The sequence below is a fragment of the Pseudophryne corroboree genome, chromosome 11, assembly GCF_028390025.1.
Source record: "Pseudophryne corroboree isolate aPseCor3 chromosome 11, aPseCor3.hap2, whole genome shotgun sequence".
Classification (NCBI taxonomy): Eukaryota; Metazoa; Chordata; class Amphibia; order Anura; family Myobatrachidae; genus Pseudophryne; species Pseudophryne corroboree.
The window spans coordinates 340602483-340620182 of NC_086454.1; the positions used below are offsets into that span (position 1 = coordinate 340602483).

Genomic DNA, 17700 nt, shown 5'->3' on the forward strand with positions numbered 1-17700 from the left:
CATACAACGATGCTTACCTTGTACCTGTCGTACGCTGGAAACCGCTCGTCAGCTGCCGGAGGTTTCTCAACCGCGTTATTGTTTGCGTGTGATGCGATCTTGAGCGATGCTCGGCTGCCTGGCGCAGCTGTTCTAGTGCGCCCTGGAGCATCTGTAGCGCGTTGGATGTGTGAGACTGCACTGGTGACGGTACGTGGAGAGGCAGGTCTTCTCCGGAATCCGGCACGACCACTTCATTATTAGGCTCTGGTCCTGAGATCTCTTCTCTCATGACGTCAGCCAAAGTTACTGAAGGGGGCACAAGAAAGATGGAATGTCTGGAAGGTGACTGTCGCGACAGAGCGCGCTCCCCTGGGAGGGCCGCACCGGAGAGGTCCACGTCCATTTCTTCCTGCGCCATTCTTAGACCTGGAACACAGCAATCATGTGATCAGTGGATTATACAGTGTGTTCATGTTTCTCCTTCATCCACTAGGGGCCACTGGAGTGCAGATACAATGGGGATATAGTAGGCAGTAACTGGGAGCTGGCACTTTAAATTTATAACCATGTGACTAGCTCCTCCCCTACTATGTCACCCCTCCAAGCCAGTCTTTATTTTGTGCCCAAGGGAGCTGGTCACTCTTGGGTTTTCACACCTGCTAGGTAAGTATTCTAGCCCTCTTCCCCTAACCCTCCACACCTGCAGACTAACCCTAATCCTACCTTTTTACTACCTAACACTAAAGGTCCATACACACTGTGCAATACGACCCATGAGCGGTATCGCACAGTGTCTCCCCTTTGGGCCGCCGTCAGTGGGCATACACACCGTGCGATATCATTAGTGATGTTGCACAGCGACGTCATGCCGCGGCCGAACTGTACACGCAGTTTTGGACGATAAGTCCAAATTGAGCTGCATGTCCAGACAAGGGAGGGGGGACGATAACGATGGGGCCGCACATCGTTCATCGTCCGCAGCATACACACTGGGCGATATGGTCAACGATAATCGCTCAGGAGGCTAAAAAATGAGCGATATCTTTTACTATATCACCTAGTGTGTACAGGCCTTTACCCTCCTCCCCGCAGCCTAACCCTAACCAGCCCCGGCATACTTACGCTCAGGATGCAGACAGTCGGGATTCCGGCGTCACCATTGTGAGTGGTGTCGGAGTTCCGGCGCCGGTCTTCTGGACCAGTGTCAGGATTCTGACTGGCGGCATTCTCCTATTTTAGCAGCTCTTGCATATAAAGTAACGATCGCTGCTCCCTACGTTTTTACACTCATTTCCGATAATAAATAGGTTTAGTTCTAAATGGAATCTTACAGCATTGTACGAAGGTGCCTTAAACCACCAGTCACAGGCAAGACACGATGAAACAATAAAACAGAAAGGAACGGATGCCTAAAATCAGAATCGCCGAGTGCTAGTTCCCATCGATATCCTCAGTGTCGCCGATTCAGTCCGCCAGCAGCGCTGTATAATTTATTAAGAGTCAATGACCGGCGTGCGAACACCTTACTGCGCACACTCCTTATCTCCAACCTGTCTGTAATCCGTTTATTACCAAATATGGGACGAGTTCACAGCAGCACATGGTATTTCAGCAGATCAGCGTACTCATCTATTCAGGTGTCACAGTGTAACAGAGGACAGGGCAGCGGGCGAGGGGCGGAGTCACTGCTGGAAATATACTAATTCCTATTTATAATTACATGAAGGGACACATGTTATACTGTACTTTAATAACGTCTCTCTAAACGTCTAAGTAAGGAAAATTTGAAAGCCTTGGCAAGAATGGGAAGGCAAACGGTCGACAGTTAATAGGTCCACCATTGACGGTCGACACACAGTAGGTAGAAATGGTTAAAAGGTAGACATGGAAAAGATCGACGTGGCTTTGAATTTTTTTTTTTTTTTACTTTTTCATACCCCGTGGACTACAATTGGGAATAGTAAAGTGCCCAAGGGAATTCAAGGCACCAACTGGGGTTCCTTGTCACTTTACAGAGTAAAACACGACAATCCCCCCCCCAAAGAATCATGTCAACCTTTTCCCATGTCGACCTTTTTGATGCGTCAACCTAGTGCCTGTCGACCTTTTACTGGTTGACCCAATGAGCCCTTTCTGAATGGGAAAGCCCGATTACACTAAGCAATTGACCACCATCAGTGATTGTTCGGTACATTCATTCATTGGTATGTTAGATGCAGTTCTACTGCCATCTACTGTCTTAAATCCTAACTTGTCGGACATTATAATATTAAATATGAACGTTGCGACTAAGGGAAAGTATTCTGTCACCTAAAGAGCCACGGGTGAATCACTGACCCAGAGTTTAGCCCAAGTCCTGCTTTGGGCGCCCAAGCTACTGTTGGACGCCCAAAGTACAGAGTTAGCATGTTTTCTCTCGCATCTTAGGAGGCCGCGAGAGAAAAAAATAAAAAAAAATTAAAAAAAAAGTGACCTCCGTGGCTAATGGGTACCTAAACAGCAGAACAACTGAAATGTTCCAACCGGGCGCTATCCAGTTGCGGCCGCAATAAAAACAATTGAATTCCCCCCCATTGTTTCTATACTGTATTATGTTCAGTAGGGAAGTCAGGCTCCTGTCATACTGACACAGGAAGCCAAAGACAGTTAAATAGTGGTAGGAGCAGGGTCCCCAGCAGCACAGAGTAGGGATGTCAGGCCCCTGTCACACTGATACAGGAAGCCACAGGCTGAGAGTTATATAGTGGTAGGAGCAGGGTCCCCAGCAGCACAGAGTAGGGATGTCAGGCCCCTGTCACACTGATACAGGAAGCCACAGGCTGAGAGTTATATAGTGGTAGGAGCAGGGTCCCCAGCAGCACAGAGTAGGGATGTCAGGCTGCTGTCACACTGATACAGGAAGCCACAGACTGAGAGTTATATAGTGGTAGGAGCATGGTCCTCAGCAGCACAGAGTAGGGATGTCAGGCTGCTGTCACACTGATACAGGAAGCCACAGGCTGACAGTTATATAGTGGTAGGAGCAGGGTCCCCAGCAGCACAGAGTAGTGATGTCAGGCTGCTGTCACACTGATACAGGAAGCCACAGGCTGACAGTTATATAGTGGTAGGAGCAGGGTCCCCAGCAGCACAGAGTAGGGATGTCAGGCTGCTGTCACACTGATACAGGAAGCCACAGGCTGAGAGTTATATAGTGGTAGGAGCAGGGACTCCAGCAGCACAGAGTAGTGATGTCAGGCTGCTGTCACACTGATACAGGAAGCCACAGGCTGACAGTTATATAGTGGTAGGAGCAGGGTCCCCAGCAGCACAGAGTAGGGATGTCAGGCTGCTGTCACACTGATACAGGAAGCCACAGGCTGAGAGTTATATAGTGGTAGGAGCAGGGTCCCCAGCAGCACAGAGTAGGGATGTCAGGCTGCTGTCACACTGATACAGGAAGCCACAGGCTGAGAGTTATATAGTGGTAGGAGCAGGGTCCCCAGCAGCACAGAGTAGGGATGTCAGGCCCCTGTCACACTGATACAGGAAGCCACAGACTAAAAAACATACCATGATAACATGGCAGCTGAGGTCAGCTAATCACACACATATCCTTAAAAACACCCCACTAATCGCTGCATAGTATGTTCCATACACATCCGGTCAACTATTCACCCACAACAATTTCTAAGTGACCCTTTTCCATCCTCAGTACATGTATAAATCAGTGACCACTCTGTTTCTTCAGTAAAACCAGCTTACACCGAACTTTAGGTCCGTACACAGTGGGCGATATTGTAAGCATTATCACTCACTTTTACCCTCCTGAGCGATCTCTCTTCCAGTATCGCCCAGTGTGTATTCCGCGGACGTCCAATGCGCGGTCCTGGGGGTCATTAACGACCCCCTCCTTCGTCTGTACACGCAGCATGTTCGGGACAGCCGCGGTATGATATTGCATGGTGGTTATGCCCACTGCATATGAATTGCTACGTTACAGTGTTTTCGGCAAATAAAGGAGGCCTGACGTTAGCGTTGTACGGGAACCACCGGCTCACACACGCCGGGTATCTCGTGGTGCGCGGCATATTGAGGTTAGATGAGGACACATCTGTATGTACCTCCCACACACTGACAGTGACACCCCACAAAGTACGAATATCCCAAATAGTTTGTTCTGAGCATTTTTCAGTCATTAAAAAAAGTGATAAAAGGTCATTAATGTGAGAGGCAGACATTTCCTAGTACAATGGTCTCTGTCCAAGGCTCTGCCACCTCCCAGTCCTGAGATATTTGCAAGGACGCCTGGCGGTATGGCTCCCATTTATAAGCGGAGGCCAGTTATTGGCATATAGGGGTGATTATTGGCAAAAAAAATGTAAATGGTCAAGAAACCCAAATATTCAAAACTGGATGATTTGAGATGGATTGGCCAACATACATAGTTACACTGAGAAGAACAATGCACAGAAGGCAGGTTTACTAGTACTGAGATCGCTATTACAGATAGAACCATCCAATAAGCAACTAAGGCTTCAGGGGGGTACACACGGGGAGATGTGTGCTGAGCGATCTATTAAGGGGGGTACTCACGGGAGAGATGTGTGCTGAGCGATCTTAACACAGACCGCTCAGCACACATCTCTCACCCCGCTCAGCACTCAGCGCAATGTATGGTGAGCAAGGGGGGTGGGGGCGCTCACTTCACACAGCGGTGAAATGAGCAACCTGACTAGATTGGCCAGTCTAGTGTCAGCGATAGCGACGCACGCGGGGAGGGGGGGGGGGGGGGGATTAGGCATAGCCATCACCCCCAAAGGATTACCCAAAGGGTTAGCCATAACCGCCAGCCCAAAAAGGTTAGGAACGGGCGGGAGGGGTACAATACTTACCCTGTCAGGTGTCGGGATCGTCAGTGTCAAGATGCCGCTGTAGATTATGTGACCGCGGGTATCCCGACCGCCGGTATAAAATACCCAACCCGTACACAGAACACATCACTTTCTGACCCATTGGAGCTTACAGTCTAAACCCCAAAACACGCACTAGTGCTCATTTTGTCAGCAGCCGATAAAACTACCAGTATGTGCTTGTAGTGTGGGAGGAAACATGTAAACGTGTAGAGAATGTACAAACTCCACATTTATCAGCCATGATCGGGAATTTGAACTTTTGACAGTACTGAAGCAGTAATGCTAGCTACAACGCCACTGTGCTGCCCTCATGTTTATAATTAGGTCTCTTGCAGATACAGGGAGAACCTGTCCTTCGTGCAATTAGCATCAAAGATGCAGATTCTAATGGCCCAGGGTGTCAGCATCAATAGCGCCGCAAGAGCCCCAGAATACATCGATGGTTACACGGCTGTGGACGCCAGCGTTCCATCACCACTGATGCAGCGAGTGCAGGCGTCCTTACACTGCCCCCACTCACTGCTGCTGGGACCCCCTTCTTGATCCATTTGAATTCTCCTCTAGGGATGGACATTGCAAGCGGACAGATAGCAACCATCGATGTTCTTGGGTCAATGGAAAGTCTTTTCACTCAGCGCCACGATTGCCAACATCGCCAACCTTCTTCTATTGGCCATATTGCCTATACGCAGCGGTGACTGCCCAGAAGCAGGCGTCTGCAGCCACCATCAGTTGCCTTGCACGGGCGGCATCCCCGCTACCAATCTATGGCCATGTTCCAATGCCCGTCCCTAATCTCCTCAGGCCAACGTGGCAGGTATGCTCATATAACACAGCCCATAGGGATGGCCACTGTCCATCAATGGTTAAACGCGAATGGTTTTGCCATAGATGGCAGCGATCCAATGATTCTCCACCATCAATGGTGCAGAATCCCAGATTGTGTTTTCTCTCGCTCCCTGGCGCCGGGACACAGCGCCTAGCACCGCCCCACAATGCAACACCCCAACTCTGATTGGCCCATTGCATCACAGCGCAGATGACCATTGGTGGGCGAAACCAAAGAAGGTTCCCTATCAATGGTATTTTCCATGAAGGTAAGGCCACCGACGGCCATCGCTGGTCCACCACAGACTGGACACGGCGCCCTCTGACCACTTTTACAGCCTGCTCCCAGTTTTGTTTTATTACTGTGTCTGTTCCCAATTGCAGAGCTTGCTGGCGCCATATACAGGACCCAGGCCCTCACCACAGTAACACAGGCCTACAGCAGGGCACTGACATCTCCTATACAGGTTCACCCTGCTGCCACCCCTACACTACACACATGGTACAGCCCGCGGCCGCCTCCTGTCACTGGCGGTAAGGACCATCACACCAGCCACGGGTGGTGACGTCCTGTCCCCCTCTCCTCAGCAGATGGAACAGTCCAGGCCAGTGTTACTGACTGCCAGAGACAGACCACTGCAGCCACATACGGGGGTAACGGGTCCTCGCCCATCGCTCCCAGCACAGCCACACCACTAACCTCACGGAGGCCCGTGCACAGGGAATCCGCGTCCCGGTGAGACCAGCGCCAAACCGCCAGTCACATCAGATCATTCTCCCCGCCAACAGCCCCCGGTGCTCCGCCCGCTAATCTCGCTCAGCCGCTATTGGACAGTGATAACGCCAATCCTGGGCGGGCCTGCGCGGTCGCCGCGGCAACGACAACTTCCGGGAAGGTTTTTTTTAAGATCTGCCCATTGGATGAGAAGAGCTGTCACTCGCGTCAGTGGTCACGTGCTCGTATTTAGGCGGGCGATACATCAGGCGGCCCTTTGGCCACGGTAGAGACTAGATCCTCTTTAGTTTCAGTAACTGAAGAGGAACTAGAGTATTTATTATAAGCCCTCTATTTCCCCTTTTGTTTATGTACGTTTTTACGGAAGGGGAACTAGACACTATTAAAGTAGGGACTAGCGCCCCTTCTGTTTCAGTAACTGAAGAGGAATTAGATTATTTATTATAAACCCTGTATTTCCCCTTCTGTTTATGTACGTTTTTGCCCCCTGCTGTTCAGATGCAGAATTAGAAGTGGATCTAGCTCATTGTCTATAAAAACAATAATTCCACTTCAGTTAATGTTACAGCTACATTTACTGTACGGGAAATAACATACGCCGCCTACATGTCAGGAATGGAATTAGAAGTGGTTCTAGCTCATTGTTTATAAAAGCAATAATTCCACTTCAGTTAATGTTACAGCTACATTTACTGTACGGGAAAAAACATACGCCGTCTACAGGTCAGGAACGGAATTAGAAGTGGATCTTTCTCATTACATGATATTTGGTACACTTATAAAGGAGTATCCCCTCTATCATTGTACCAAATATGGGGTGAATCGGTCCGGTAGAACCGGAGATATGCAGGGCTAAACATGGCAAATTTTTGGCCCACTTAGGGAACTGGAGGGACTGCAAGCTTCAGCCGGTGTCTTGAGAACTTGTACTGAAACAGAAATCTCTACGTGGAAAAAAGCACCTCAACTTCTTCCGACCAGTGCATTAGATGTTTTTGAATCCGGGGAACGACCCGGTCCCGGTTGGCTTAATAGTCCGCATATCCCATTGCGGTGCTGTTCAGCTGAGGCCAACCTAGGGAACCAGAGTATTTGTGCCCTTGAGCCGGTGTCCTGGGAACTTGTGCTGAAACAAAACTCTGTACTTAGAAAAAAGCACCTCAACAACTTCCGACCGGTGCATGGGTGTGTTTGAACCCTGGGGGGTCGCAGTCCCGGAGGGCTTAATAGGCCAGAAATTAGGGGGTGGGGGGGAGGACCAGTTCCTTCCAGTGTACCGATTTCCCCCAAACCTCGCCCATTTCTAGATAGACATCCTGGGCATGTCTGGCAATTTTGGGGTGATTCTGATTTATGGAACATGGTCAACCAACCGGAGAACCGCAAGGACTTTACCCCGTCAGAGCCCGGGTAAGTCAATGGCAAAGTACCGGTGCCTGGATGTCCTAGATCTCCGGTTCTGGAGGAGTTATTTACATGAAATTTAGACAGGTAGATGAGTATCCCCTCTATCAGTGTACCAAATCTGGGCTGATTTGGTCCATCAGAACCGGATATAGACCAGCAAAGTGACGTTTCTCTACCCGGGAGAGGACAGGTTAAGCCCTGCCCAAGTACTGGTGACTGGAAGTCATGTATCTCTGGTTCTAGATAAGCTAAATACTTTCAGAACCGAAAAATATAGACCGGCAAAGTCACCAATCTCTACCCAGGCACTGCCTGGGTAAAGTCAATGGGAAAGTACCAATACCTGGAAGTCCTGTAACTCCGATTCTGAAGGAGCTTATTACATGAAATTTGTTAGACATCTAAATCCCCTCTACTAGCGTGCCAAATCTGTGGTGATTCGGTCCAGCAGAACCGGCGATATAGACCAGCAAAGTGACCTCTCTCTACCCGGGAGAGGACGGGTTTAGTTCTGACCAAGTACCGGTGACTGGAAGTCCTGGATTTCCGGTTCTGGAGGAGGTAAATTTGGTACACTAATAGCCAAGTATCCCCTCTTCTAGTGTGCCAAATTTGGGATAAATCGACCTGGTAGAACCAGAGATATAGACCATTAAAGTTACCGCCACTCACTTTTCCACAGAAATGCATTGGATGAAAGATAGGCCCCAACCGCATCCTGCCTCGATTTTGCTCATTCCCTGGGATATATTGGTTTCGGTGTAATTTGAAAGCTGAATATTTCTGCTTTCATGGGAAACCGGAACCAAGTTTCTATGTGCCCGGAATTAAAGGTTATGACCCGTTAAGTAAGCAAAAAAAGCTTTGCTATTGTAAGTCAATGGGACCGAATGGACCGGATTTAAGCCCGAAATATATCCGGTTCAAAGAAAGTTATTAGAAAATGGAGAGATACGTTTTGAAGAGGGGGAGCTCAGCTTTCAAACCCCATATTTGTAAACCTTCAGGAACCAGAGCTACACAATTTGAAAACCCAAGTTAATTTTGAACTGCGGTTCTGCAACTTTGAGCTTGAATATCTCCGGTTCTGGATGGGCTAGGTTTCAATGGTTCCTGAATCCCCAGGGTCCCCTCTTTCCAACGAGCCCCTTCTCATAATTTTAGGGTGCACGAGGGCGGAACACGGTCAAACCGCCACTCGCTAGTCCGGTTTCCAAAGTGAGGACTTGGTCATTTTTTAAACTTTTAGCCAGGGGGTCAACTTTGAATGGTTGGATCTCTGGTTCCCGAGTACGTAGAGACATGTGTTCAGTGTCCCCTGATAGCTTAGAGTCCCCTTTAATTTTAGAGTCTACAACTGAATATATAACCTTAAAGTTGGAAGAGATATCAGAGTTCAACCACAAATTAAAGTCTATGGGGATTTCGGTCAAGTTTGAACAGTTGTATCTCCGGTTCCTGTGGTCTTTAAAAAATCCAAGATATGTTTTGTAGCGCTGGATCTCTTTTCTCAGCATACCAATCTGCTTGTATATAGGGGGTCATTCCGAGTTGATCGCACGCTGCATCTTTTTGCAGCCCGTGTGATCAACTACACGCCGCCTATGGGGGGTAATTCCAAGTTGATCGCAGCAGGAATTCTGTTAGCAACTGGGCAAAACCATGTGCACTGCAGGGGAGGCAGATATAACATGTGCAGAGAGAGAGAGAGATTTGTGTGTGGTGGGTTCAATCTGCAATCTAATTTGCAGTGTAAAAATAAAGCAGCCAGTATTACCCTGCACAGAAATAAAATAACCCACCCAAATCTAACTCTCTCTGCAAATGTTATATCTGCCCCCCCTGCAGTGCACATGGTTTTGCCCAACTGCTAAAAAATTTCCTGCTGCGATCAACTTGGAATTACCCCCATGGTTTTCTTGCATAGGAAGGCTGCGATCACTTGTGCAGCCCTGCTGTGCAAATAAAGTTTTGTGCAGAAAAAGACCAGGATATGAGTTACTTACCCTGTGCGATGAATCCAGCGTTGATGGTCCTGGAATTGACATCAGACATCCGCCCTCCAAACGCCTGCGTTCGCCGCCCCACTCCCAGAAAACGGTCAGTTGACGCTCCGGAATGCCTTCCTCCTGTCAATCTTCTTGCGGTCGTAACTACGACCGCTTTCTTCATTAGCGACGTCATTGCCTGGCGACGCCGGGCAATGACGCGCCTGCCCAATGCAGCCGCAGCGCATGCGCAGTTCCGACCCGATCGCACAGCTGCGATGAAGCACAGCGTATGATCGGGTCGGAATGACCCCTATAGACTCCAAAGAACCTTCTAAAGTGATTACATGTTTTGTAGCCCTGGACCTCTTCTCTCAGCATACCAATCTGCTTGTATATAGACCCCCAAGGAACCGGAGCTACACCGGTTGGAAGCCGGTGACCATAACAGTGAACTGCTCCATTATAGTCTATAGTAAGTCTACGTTTTGTAGACCTAGATCTCTTCTCTCAGCTAACCGTGAACCGTGTTGCATCTCCGGTTCCAGGGGGTCCCTAAAAAAAATAGGATTTTAATACCTACCGGTAAATCCTTTTCTCTTAGTCCGTAGAGGATGCTGGGGACTCCAAAAGGACCATGGGGTATAGATGGGATCCGCAGGAGACATGGGCACACTATAAGACTATAGAATGGGTGTGCACTGGCTCCTCCCTCTATGCCCTTCCTCCAGACCTCAGTTATAGGAACTGTGCCCAGAGGAGACGAACATTTCGAGGAAAAGGATTTTGTTAAACTAAGGGTGAGATACATACCAGCTCACACCATACTGTTGTAAACGTCGATTTACATATAGGACTAAAAGCAACACTTTAAAAACACATTAAATACACTTTAAAATGGAGCCGCTGCGGCCGCTTGTGATCAAACCTTAGCCTACGTACTTTTTACACAGTTAGCGTACAAAGCCCCGTACCGTGTACGTACTTTGCGTACAAACACTGCGCTGGCCGTACAAAGTACACGCAGTGAGTACACACCCAAAGACACGCCGTGAGCGCTCTGCAGCTACACGTGTGACTGAAATACACTTATAACCTTAGCAGGGAAAAGAGACACGACACCAGATTGTATTTAAGATGCTGGGTTCCGACACACCAACATATAATTGCTGAAAGGGGGTTACAATAACAACAATACAATACAATAGAATAATGGCTACAGTCAATGGTACATACGTTTTGGTTTCGCCTGCGCTTCCCGGCCCGGTCCTCAGTCATCAAGGTAGATGACCTTCAGAGACTGTGTGTGACCAGGCATGCAGCTGGCTTTATACAATAGTCCAAAACCTAACACAATGGAAACTGTAATCTCTTTGTCCATTGGACACAGGGATGGTCATTTACAGTACAGGAGAGGTCATAGGTCGGTTTGAATTGGTGGGCGATGTCTGTTCCAGATGCACTTGCAGATGGTCTCCTCTGGGTTCCCGCCGCATACCAAGTGTACAGTAAATACAGTTAATATTTATATTCTGCTCCTGCGCATAACTATACGCAGGAGCGTGCGATCTTCTGCAAACCAACACCAGAATATTGCTCTTAAAATACCCTACTGCTGGATACCAAACACCACCTTATAACCTTATTCTGTCCCCTCCTATCCTGTAAAGGTGAATCCCTTTGTTCTGATACCATTTAAACTAGTGTAATTTGCTGGTGTGGTGCAGGGAGACTGTGTGTACATTGTGCACTATTTGGATTAAATATGGAATGTGTTTTTATGGCTTTTCCATGCGATTACAAACACTACCGTAATTACTCATACCACGCGCTAGTACACAGGACCGCGGGTGCGACCATACGTAAATTGCGAATATGTGCACGCACGGCAGAACAAGTACGCGCACGGAGGCCATCTGTGTGTAGTTTGTACGTGATGTGTGTACTGCAATTTTTTTCGACTTCGACACCGTACAACATGGCATTTAATTAAACCCAGTTAACAGTGTGAACAAAAACAGATCAGCAACAGCCTGACCCCTACCAAACACAACCTTTGTGTAACTTAAGCAATAACTATATACAAGTACTGCAGATAGAGTCCGCACTGGGACGGGGGCGCCCAGCATCCTCTACAGACTAAGAGAAAAGGATTTACCGGTAGGTATTAAAATCCTATTTTCTCCTTCGTCCTAGAGGATGCTGGGGACTCCAAAAGGACAATGGGGTTTATACCAAAGCTCCAAACCGGGCGGGAGAGTGCGGATGACTCTGCAGCACCGATTGAGCAAACATGAGGTCCTCATCAGCCAGGGTATCAAACTTGTAGAACTTTGCAAAAGTGTTTGACCCCGACCAAGTAGCTGCTCGGCAAAGCTGTAATACCGAGACGCCTCGGGCAGCCGCCCAAGATGAGCCCACCTTCCTAGTGGAATGGGCTTTCACTGATTTTGGTAACGGCAATCCAGCCGTAGAATGAGCCTGCTGAATCGTATTACAGATCCAGCGCGCAATAGTCTGCTTAGAAGCAGGAGCACCAACCTTGTTGGCCGCATATAGGACAAACAGCGCCTCTGATTTTCTCACCCGACCCGTTCTGACTACATAAATTTTCAAAGCTCTGACAACATCAAGAGACTTTGAATCAGCCAAGGCTTCAGTAGCCACAGGCACCACAATAGGTTGGTTCATATGAAACGAAGAAACCACCTTCGGTAGAAAATGTTGACGAGTTCTCAACTCCGCTCTATCCTCATGGAAGATCAGATAAGGGCTTTTGTAAGACAAAGCCGCCAATTCGGAACACCCGCCTTGCGGACGCCAAGGCCAATAGCATGACCACTTTCCAAGTGAGAAATTTCAACTCAACCGTTTGTAAAGGTTCAAACCAATGTGACGTAAGGAACTATAACACCAAGTTAAGCTCCCATGGAGCCACTGGGGGCACAAATGGAGGTTGTATGTGTAGTAGTGATGTGCACCGGAAATTTTTCGGGTTTTGTGGTTTGGTTTTGGATTCGGTTCCGCAGCCGTGTTTTGGATTCGGACGCGTTTTGGCAAAACCTCCCTGAAAATTTTTTGTCGGATTCGGGTGTGTTTTGGATTCGGGTGTTTTTTTACAAAAAAACCCTCAAAAACAGCTTAAATCATAGCATTTTGGGGTCATTTTGATCCCATAGTATTATTAACCTCAATAACCATAATTTACACTAATTTCCAGTCTATTCTGAACACCTCACAATATTATTTTTAGTCCTAAAATTTGCACCGAGGTCGCTGGATGACTAAGCTAAGCGACCCAAGTGGCCGACACAAACACCTGGCCCATCTAGGAGTGGCACTGCAGTGTCAGACAGGATGGCACGTCAAAAAAATAGTCCCCAAACAGCACATGATGCAAAGAAAAAAAAGAGGTGCACCAAGGTCGCTGGATGGCTAAGCTAAGCGACCCAAGTGGCCGACACAAACACCTGGCCCATCTAGGAGTGGCACTGCAGTGTCAGACAGGATGGCAGATTTAAAAAATAGGCCCCAAACAGCACATGATGCAAAGAAAAAAAGAGGTGCACCAAGGTCGCTGGATGGCTAAGCTAAGCGACCCAAGTGGCCGACACAAACACCTGGCCCATCTAGGAGTGGCACTGCAGTGTCAGACAGGATGGCAGATTTAAAAAATAGGCCCCAAACAGCACATGATGCAAAGAAAAAAAGAGGTGCACCAAGGTCGCTGGATGGCTAAGCTAAGCGACCCAAGTGGCCGACACAAACACCTGGCCCATCTAGGAGTGGCACTGCAGTTTCAGACAGGATGGCAGATTTAAAAAATAGGCCCCAACACGCACATGATGCAAAGAAAAAAAGAGGTGCACCAAGGTCGCTGGATGGCTAAGCTAAGCGACCCAAGCGGCTGACACAAACAACTGGCCCATCTAGGAGTGGCACTGCAGTGTCAGACAGGATGGCACTTCAAAAAATAGGCCCCAAACAGCACATGATGCAAAGAAAAAAAGAGGTGCACCAAGGTCGCTGGATGGCTAAGCTAAGCGACCCAAGTGGCCGACACAAACACCTGGCCCATCTAGGAGTGGCACTGCAGTTTTCTAGCGAGAGGATGAGTGCTTCCATCCTCATGTGAATCTGAACCACTAGCCATGAACATAGGCCAGGGCCTCAGCCGTTCCTTGCCACTCCGTGTCGTAAATGGCATATTGGCAAGTTTACGCTTCTCATCAGACACTTTTCATTTTGATTTTTGGGTCATTTTACTGAACTTTTGTAGTATACTTAACGACACAGAGGTAGAGCAATGGACTACTGTACCGTACTGCTATATATATATATACTGGTGGTCAGCAAAATTCTGCACTGTCCTCCTGCTATATACTGCGCACAACTAAAATGCAGCACAGGTATGGATGCATAGTATACTTGACGACACAGAGGTAGAGCAGTGGACTACTGTACCGTAATGCTATATATATACTGGTGGTCAGCAAAATTCTGCACTGTCCTCCTACTATACTGTATACTGCACACAACTAAAATGCAGCACAGGTAAGGATGCATAGCATACTTGACGACACAGAGGTAGAGCAGTGGACTACGGTACCGTACTGCTATATATATACTGGTGGTCAGCAAAATTCTGCACTGTCCTCCTACTATATACTGCGCACAACTAAAATGCAGCACAGGTATGGATGCATAGTATACTTGACGACACAGAGGTAGAGCAGTGGACTACTGTACCGTACTGCTATATAGTATATACTGGTGGTCAGCAAAATTATGCACTGTCCTCCTACTATATATATATATATACTGTGCAAAACTTAAATGCACCACAGGAATGGATGGATAGTATACTTGACGACACAGAGGTAGGTAGAGCAGTGGCCTACTGTACCGTACTGCTATATATTATATACTGGTGGTCAGCAAAATTATGCACTGTCCTCCTACTATATATATACTGCGCACAACTGAAATGCACCACAGGTATGGATGGATAGTATACTTGACGACACAGAGGTAGGTAGAGCAGTGGCCTACTGTACCGTACTGCTATATATTATATACTGGTGGTCAGCAAAATTATGCACTGTCCTCCTACTATATATATACTGTGCAAAACTTAAATGCACCACAGGTATGGATGGGATAGTATACTTGACGACACAGAGGTAGAGCAGTGGACTACTGTACCGTACTGCTATATATATACTGGTGGTCAGCAAAATTCTGCACTGTCCTCCTACTATATACTACAATGCAGCACGGATATGGAGCGTTTTTCAGGCAGAGAACGTATACTGGTGGTCACCGGTCAGCAAAACTCTGCCCTGTCCTCCTACTATATAATACTGCTGGTTCCCAGCCCCCACAATAAAGCAATTAGCACACTGAGCACAGATATTTACAGCACACTGAGCACAGATATGGAGCGTTTTTCAGGCAGAGAACGTAGATATTTGCAGCACACTGAACACAGATATTTGCAGCACACTGAGCACAGATATTTGCAGCACACTGAACATAGAAACTGAGAGGACGCCAGCCATGTCCTCTCACGATCATCTCCAATGCACGAGTGAAAAATGGCGGCGACACGCGGCTCCTTATATAGAATACGAATCTCGCGAGAATCCGACCGCGAGATGACGACGTTCGGGCGCGCTCGGGTTAACCGAGCAAGGCGGGAGAATCAAAAAAGCAAAAAGGGTGAAGTTCGGGGGGTTCGGATTCCGAGGAACCGAACCCGCTCATCACTAATGTGTAGTACGCCTTTCACGAACGTCTGAACTTCAGGAAGCGAGGCCAATTTCCTTTGAAAGAAAATTGATAAAGCCGAAACCTGTACTTTAATGGAGCCTAACTTCAGGCCCGCAACCACACCTGCTTGCAAAAAGTGGAGAAACCGCCCCAGGTGAAACTCTTCCGTAGGAGCCTTCTTGGATTCACACCAAGACACATATTTTCTCCAGATACGGTGATGATGCTTCGCCGTCACCTCCTTTCTAGCCTTAAGTAGGGTGGGGATTATTTCCCCGGGAACACCCTTCCTAGCTAGGATTTGGCGTTCAACCGCCATGCTGTCAACGCAACTGCGGTAAGTCCTGGAACACGCACGGTCCTTGCTGTAACAGATCCTCTTTTAGAGGAAAATGCCAAGGATCTCCTGTGAGTAATTCCTGAAGATCCGGATACCAGGCCCTCCGAGGCCAATCTGGAACAACGAGTATCGCCTGAACCCCTGTTCTTCTCACGATCCTTATCACCTTTGGGATGAGTGGAAGTGGAGGGAACACATAGACCGACTGAAACACCCACGGTGTCACCAGAGCATCCACTGCTACTGCTTGAGGGTCCCTTGACCTGGAACAATATCTCTGAAGCTTCTTGTTGAGACAAGATGCCATCATGTCTACTTGAGGAACTCCCCAACGACTTGTCACCTCTGCGAAGACTTCTTGGTGGAGGCCCCACTCTCCTGGATGGAGATCGTGTCTGCTGAGGAAGTCTGCTTCCCAGTTGTCCACGCCTGGAATGAAGACCGCTGACAGGGCGCTTGCATGTTTTTCTGCCCAGCGAAGGATCTTGGTGGCCACCGCCATCGCCGCTCTGCTCTTTGTTCCGCCCTGGCGGTTTATGTGCGCCACGGCTGTTATGTTGTCCGAATGAATCAGGACGGGCAGGTCGCGAAGAAGATGTTCCGCTTGTAGCAGGCCGTTGTAGATGGCCCTTAATTCCAGAATGTTTATGTGCAGACAAGCTTCCTGGCTTGACCATCTTCCCTGGAAATTTTTTCCCTGTGTGACTGCTCCCCATCCTCGGAGACTTGCGTCCGTGGTCACCAGAATCCAGTCTTGGATGCCGAACCTGCAACCCTCTAGAAGGTGAGAACCCCTGGTCCTGGGGGACAGAGTTATTTTCCAATGCATCTGCAGATTGGACCCTTACCACTTGTCCAGTAGGTCCCACTGAAACGTTCTTGCACGGAACCTGCCAAATGGAATGGCCTCGTAGGCCGCCACCATTTTCCCCAGCACTCGAGTGCATTGATGAATCGACACTCTTGGCGGTTTCAGAAGCTCCCTGACCATGTTCTGGATTTCCTGAGCTTTTTCCAACGGAAGAAAAATCCTCTGCAGTTCTGTGTCCAGAATCATGCCCAAAAACGACAACCGAGTTGTCGGAATCAACTGCGACTGTGGCAAATTCAGGAGCCAGCCATGCTGTTGCAGCACCTGCAGTGAGAGCGCAACGTTTTTTAGTAACAGCTCCTGTGATCTCGCCTTTATCAGGAGATCATCCAAGTATGGGATAATTGTGACCCCTTGCTTGCGCAGGAACACCATCATTTCCGTTATTACCTTTGTGAAAATCCTCGGGGCCGTGGAAAGACCAACGGCAACGTCTGAAATTGGTAGTGACAATCCTGAACAGCGAACCTCAGGTATGCCTGATGAGATCGTCCAAGTACGGGACAATTGTGACACCCTGATTGCGCAGGAGAACCATAATTCCCGCCATAACCTTGGTGAAAATTCTCCGAGCCGTGGACAGACCAAACGACAACGTCTGAAATCGGTAATGACAATCCAGAACAGCAAACCTCAGGTAAGCCTGATGTGGAGGATATATGGGGACGTGTAAGTAGGCATCCTTTATGTCGACCGACATCATAAAATCCCCCTCCTCCAAACTGGAGATCACTGCTCGGAGAGATTCCATCTTGAATTTTAATTTTTTTAGATAGAAATTGAGGGATTTTAGGTTCAGTATCGGTCTGACTGAGCCATCCGGCTTCGGGACCACGAACAGGCTCGAATAAAAGCCTTCCCCCTGTTGTGACGGGGGTACC

General features: G+C 48.3%; 1 protein-coding gene across 2 annotated transcripts in view; it reads right to left on the bottom strand.

Annotated features, from left to right (window-relative positions):
- The window catches only part of RFWD3 (ring finger and WD repeat domain 3), a 66731-nt gene that overhangs the window by 24317 nt on the left and 24714 nt on the right, over positions 1-17700 (bottom strand). The window contains exons 1-2 of one of the 2 annotated variants that reach the window (XM_063945888.1): positions 6406-6573; positions 18-408 (exon numbers count right to left, since the gene is read on the bottom strand). In XM_063945888.1, coding sequence (XP_063801958.1) covers positions 18-400 — 383 coding nt within the window. In that variant the 5' untranslated portion in view covers positions 401-408; positions 6406-6573. Of the gene's footprint in view, positions 1-17; positions 409-6405; positions 6574-17700 lie in introns of those variants that run through there. The other variant, XM_063945889.1, reaches the window with a different exon arrangement.